This window comes from Gekko japonicus, unplaced genomic scaffold (genome assembly GCF_001447785.1).
Source record: "Gekko japonicus isolate JY-2015 unplaced genomic scaffold, Gekko_japonicus_V1.1 scaffold2024, whole genome shotgun sequence".
Lineage (NCBI taxonomy): Eukaryota > Metazoa > Chordata > Lepidosauria > Squamata > Gekkonidae > Gekko > Gekko japonicus.
In genome coordinates this window covers 65,225-69,777 of record NW_015163149.1, presented here as the reverse complement: position 1 = coordinate 69,777, position 4,553 = coordinate 65,225, and the positions used below count along the sequence as shown (strand labels likewise).

Here is a 4,553-nt window from a genome sequence, read left to right as displayed (position 1 = left end):
AGTGGGGAAGGAGTGGGGGGGGGGGGGGTGTTCAGCATGGGCCAGACCTCTGCCCAGGGTCTGGGCAACCTGCCCGAAGGCACACAGAGACCAGGAGGGCCGCGCCCCCTCAACAGAGTCCCGCGAAGGCATCACAGCCTGAACCACTCCCCCCCGTGCCCCACCCCCAACCAGGCAAGCTGGGCCAGACCAGTCTCCCAGGTAGGGTTCCCCCCCTCTCTTTTAACATCCTGGGGGGGGCCATTCGACCAGCGGCAGCGCAAGGCGCCGACAGCGAGTCTGATGTTAACCAAAGCCTCTGCGCACTGGAGGAGAGCGCCCTGCTTTGCGCATTCCAAGCCCAAGTGGGGGCGAAGTCCTGCCCGCCTGCCCCTAGGCATTCCCCACCTCCTTCTCCAGCCCAGCCGGCCCCTCCTCGGCCCCCTGCCCCCTGCGATGATGCTCCCTCTTCTTGCGCTTCTGGCTCAGCTCCTCCCTGCCGGGCTCTGCCTCCTGCCCACCTCCTCCTCCTCCTCCTCCCCCCAGCGGGGTGCCCGGCTCAGCCCAGCTCTCCGCCCCCTGCTGGGCAGGCCGCCCTCCCAGCTCCTGGGCTGCCTCCTCCTCCGGCTTCTCCTTTTCCTTCTTCCTCTTCTTCTTCTTGGCTTTGTGACTTGAGCTGCCCGCCCCGGGCTGCTGCTCCTCCTCCTCCTCGGCCAAGACCAGCTCGCCCCTGAAGTCCCGCAACACCCCAGCAGCGTCCCCCTGGCCGGAGAAGGGCTCAGGGGGCGCTGCCTTCTCGTGGGTGCCCTGGGTTGCTTCCTCCAGCCCTGGGAGACTGTCCCCTCCCGGGCAGGAGCTCAGCCCCTCTGCCTCCCTCCCCGTCTCCTCCTTCCTTTTCTTCTTCTTCTTCTTCTTGCTCCCGGAAGCTGGACCCTCCGCCTCACCGGAGAGGAGACCCTCTTGGGCAGTGAGTCCAGAGCTGGGCTGGGAGCTGGTCTCCCACGGGGCTGCCCCGTTCTCCTCGGGCGGGCGGGCTGCCTCGGTCCCTGTCCCCGTCTCCTCCTTCACTTCCCGCTCGTCCCGCCTTTTCTTCTTCTTCTTCTGCCTTCGGGGACTTGGGTCCTCCACCCTGCCAGAGAGGGGACCCTCCTGGGCCACGGGTTCGGCGTGTGGCTGGGGGCTGATTCCCCTCGGGGCTGCCCCCTCCTCCCTGGGCGGCTGGGTGGCCTCCGTCTCTCCCCCCAGTTCTCCCCCCTCCCCCCTTTTCTTCTTCTTGCTTAAGGGAGCCGGATCCTCCGCCTCGCCAGACAGGAGACCGTCCTGGCCAACGGCCGCGGGGTCTGGCTGGGAGCCAACGGCCCACGGCGCTGTCCCATCCGCCTGGTGCGGGCTTGCGGCCTCTCCCCTCGTCTCCTCCTTCCGTTCTCCGTCCTCCTCCCTTTTCTTCTTCTTCTTCTTCTTGCTTCCGGGACCTGCAGCCTCCGCCTCGCCAGAGAGGAGACCATCGTGGGCAAAGGCGGCAGAGGTCAGCGGGGCCTCTGGGCCGAGTGCCCCCCCGGCCACGCCACCCTCCTCATGCTGGCGTGTGGCGGAGGCCGCCTCTTCTCCGACCTCCTCCTTCCGTTCTCTCTCCTCCTTCCGTTTCTTCTTCTTCTTCTTGCTTAGGGGAGCCAGGTCTTCTGCCTCACCAGAGAGGAGACCGTTCTGGGCATCGGCTGCAGAGCTTAGCTGGGGATCCGTTGCCGGCGGGGCCGCCCCGTCCTCGTGCCGCTGCCCCGTCTCTGCCTCTCCTGCCGTCTCCTCCTTCCGTTCTCTCTCCTCCTTCCTTTTCTTCTTCTTCTTCTTGCTTAAGGGAGCCAGATCCTCCGGCTCAGCAGGGAGGACGCTGTTTTGGGCAACGGCAGCAGAGCCTGGCTGGGAACCTACCCCGTGAACTTCGTGCGGGCCTCCGGCCTCCGTCTCACCGGCCCCCGTGGTTTCCCCCAAGGGCATCCCGAAGAGAGGCGGCCGGTCCTCCTCCTCTCCCAGCCGGTGCTGCTTCTTCATCTTTTTCTTCTTCTTCCTGGGAGGCTCTTCCACAGCTCCGGGCAGGGGCGCGCTCTCCGGGTTGCTCCCAAAGGGCAGGAAACTCTGCCTGAGGCCCGCCGGGATCCGGGGGGCCGGCCGGGCCGCCACTGGGAAAAGGGGCTGGTTGCCGCCGAGGTCCCCATGTCTCTCGCAGACGTTCAGGGAGCCACCGAAGGGCGGGGAGCAGGCAAGGCGGCCCCCCTGGCCAGAATGGAGCAGCAGGTGGGCGCCGCCCAGATGTTCCAGTGCCGTCTGGACATGGAAGATCTTCTCCGTGCCGCCCGGCTGCGGCGCCTTCAGCATCTGGAAGCCCAGCAAGGGTACGGAGTGGCCATTGAGGCTGGGGGAGAAGCGGAACAAAGTCACAAGCAGATCATAAAGCATCAGTTGCCACCCCCACACACACACCTGCCAGACCTGGGCTCCCTTTTAAGAAGAAGAAAAGAAGAGATCGGATTTATACCCCGCCCTTTGCTACCCAAAGGAGTCTCAGAGTGGCTCACAATCTCCTCTCCCTTCCCCTCCCCTCCACAGACACCCTGTGAGGTAGGCGGGGCTGAGAGAGCTCTTTCCAGAACTGCCCTTGAGAGAACAGCTCTCAGAGAACTTGTGACTGACCCAAGGCCACACCAGCAGCTGCATGCGGAGGAGAGGGGGAATGAAACCCGGTTCTCCCAGATTAGAGTCCGCGTACTTAACTACGACACCGAACTGTCTTGTGTGACAGCCACCCCCCTCTCCCGGGTGCCCATCACAAGTAGCGCCCAGTACTAGTTGGGAGTCCTGTCTCAGCGTGTGTTCCCCTCCCCCCTTCTCTCCCAACAGAAGGCCTTGAGTGCTCACAAACACCCACCTCTCTGGGCTGAAGTTGGCAGGAGCGCGGATCAGCCACAGCTCTTTGGCAGGGTCCTGCAGGGCCTCTTGGGAGAAGGGGGGGCCGGGAATGAACGGGCTGGCTGAGAAATCCGGGGGGCACTTGAAGCGCGGGGGGCCTGCGGAGAGAGAAAACAAGTGGGTCAGACAGGACAGGGACCCTCACCCCCATCACGATTCCCTCTAAGCTGACCCACAGACACTGCAGGCCCATAATGCCCTCTTAGAGCACCAGTTAAATGCCCAGTCCAGTAAAGAGGGTTGGGACCCCCTCCCTAAACGGGGTCTCCAGCAACGCTCCCTCTAAGCTGTGGAGTCTTGTGAGCAAAAAATCTACTTTGCGAGCTCCTGGCATGAAAGTTGTAAGCGAGCGATTTGGCCGCTGCATCAGTCAGTTTGCTCTGGAGCCCATCCTTCCTGAGCCAAGACAAAAAACTGTGAGCTGGCTCACACTCACTCAGCTTAGAGGGAACACTGGTCTCCATTCCCCCACCCCACCCCAGAGCCACGGCTGTGCATGCAGACTAGAGAGCCGGTTCAGGCCAGGGCGGCCGACGGTGAGCTAGGGACCAAGCGTCCCTGACTCCGTTTCACCGACAACCGCGTTCCGAACCTCCCTTGCAGGGCTGTCGTGCGCGTCTCTCAGAAAGGGGCTATTATACTGCGTCGCTGGGGGGCGGCGGACCCTCCCACCCAGCCGCACAGAGCCCCCTAAGCAGCCCGTCGCACAAGATGGGACGTCTGCCTGCCCTCCCGCCCCACCTGCCTTTTGCAGACAGAGGTACACTGCCTCTGAGCCTGGAGGCTCCACCTCAGCGCCCCGCCGGCCCTCCCAGACCTCCCCCTCGGGTCCTTTGGGTCTCCTTGAAGGCGCCTTTTCATCGCTCGGCCGGCGGCCACTCACCCGCCGGAGCCTCCATGCCCACGTGCGCCTCTCTCGCCGCCGACGCTTCCGCCTGCTCCCGGGGCGCTTCCATCCACGCCGAGGGGAAGGGGGGAGTCACCCGCTCGCTCGCTCGGGGCGGTCCTCGCGCTGGCGTCCCAGCCTGCGGAGTGACGTCAGCCGCGTCCCCCGGACTGCCCGAGTTGGCAGCGTCTCACTCCTTAAAGGGGAAGTGGGCCTTTTTTTTTTTTTTGTCCTCCGAGCCCGGAGTCGTTGCTCTCGGTGGCAATCCGGAGTGGCTCCGTTTTGCTGCGCTAACTAATCCACTTCCAGTCCACTTCCCAACTGGATGTTGCTAGTTCACACCGTAAAAAAATCCAGTTGGGAATGGCACTGAAGGTGAATGATTTAGCCTGCGTGATCACAGCCTATATCGAGAGACCAGCAGAAGTGCGGGGTCGTGCAATGGGGAAGTCGTGCAATGGGGGGGCGGGGGCGGTTAGCCGCCTCGCCTTCCTTGGTGCCATCGCTACGCAGGGTCCGCCTATAATTCGAATTGGGACCGGTTACAGTTGTAGCTGCCCAAAAGAGGAGGGAGGAGCAGGAGTGGCAAAGAACAGCCCCTGTATATCGGAATGAAGCAGGGGAAAGCGTTGCCAACTCTGGCTTGGGAAGTCCCTGGAGAAGTCCTTGGGGGGGGGGGCATTTGTGAGTTTCCTGCATTGTGTCGGGGGGTGGCCTAGATGCCCCT

The 4,553-nt window shown here is 63.8% G+C and overlaps 1 protein-coding gene across 1 annotated transcript; it reads right to left on the bottom strand.

The window, feature by feature from the left end:
- Nucleotides 1-20: 20 nt before the first annotated feature.
- Nucleotides 21-3,938, bottom strand: CD3EAP (CD3e molecule associated protein). The gene is made up of 3 exons (XM_015407035.1): nucleotides 3,824-3,938; nucleotides 2,900-3,038; nucleotides 21-2,386 (listed from the first exon to the last, which is right to left on the bottom strand). Exons 1-3 carry the CDS (start codon nucleotides 3,894-3,896, stop codon nucleotides 373-375), a joined length of 2,226 nt encoding a protein of 741 aa, XP_015262521.1. The 5' UTR covers nucleotides 3,897-3,938; the 3' UTR covers nucleotides 21-372.
- Between the last annotated feature and the right edge of the window lie 615 nt (nucleotides 3,939-4,553).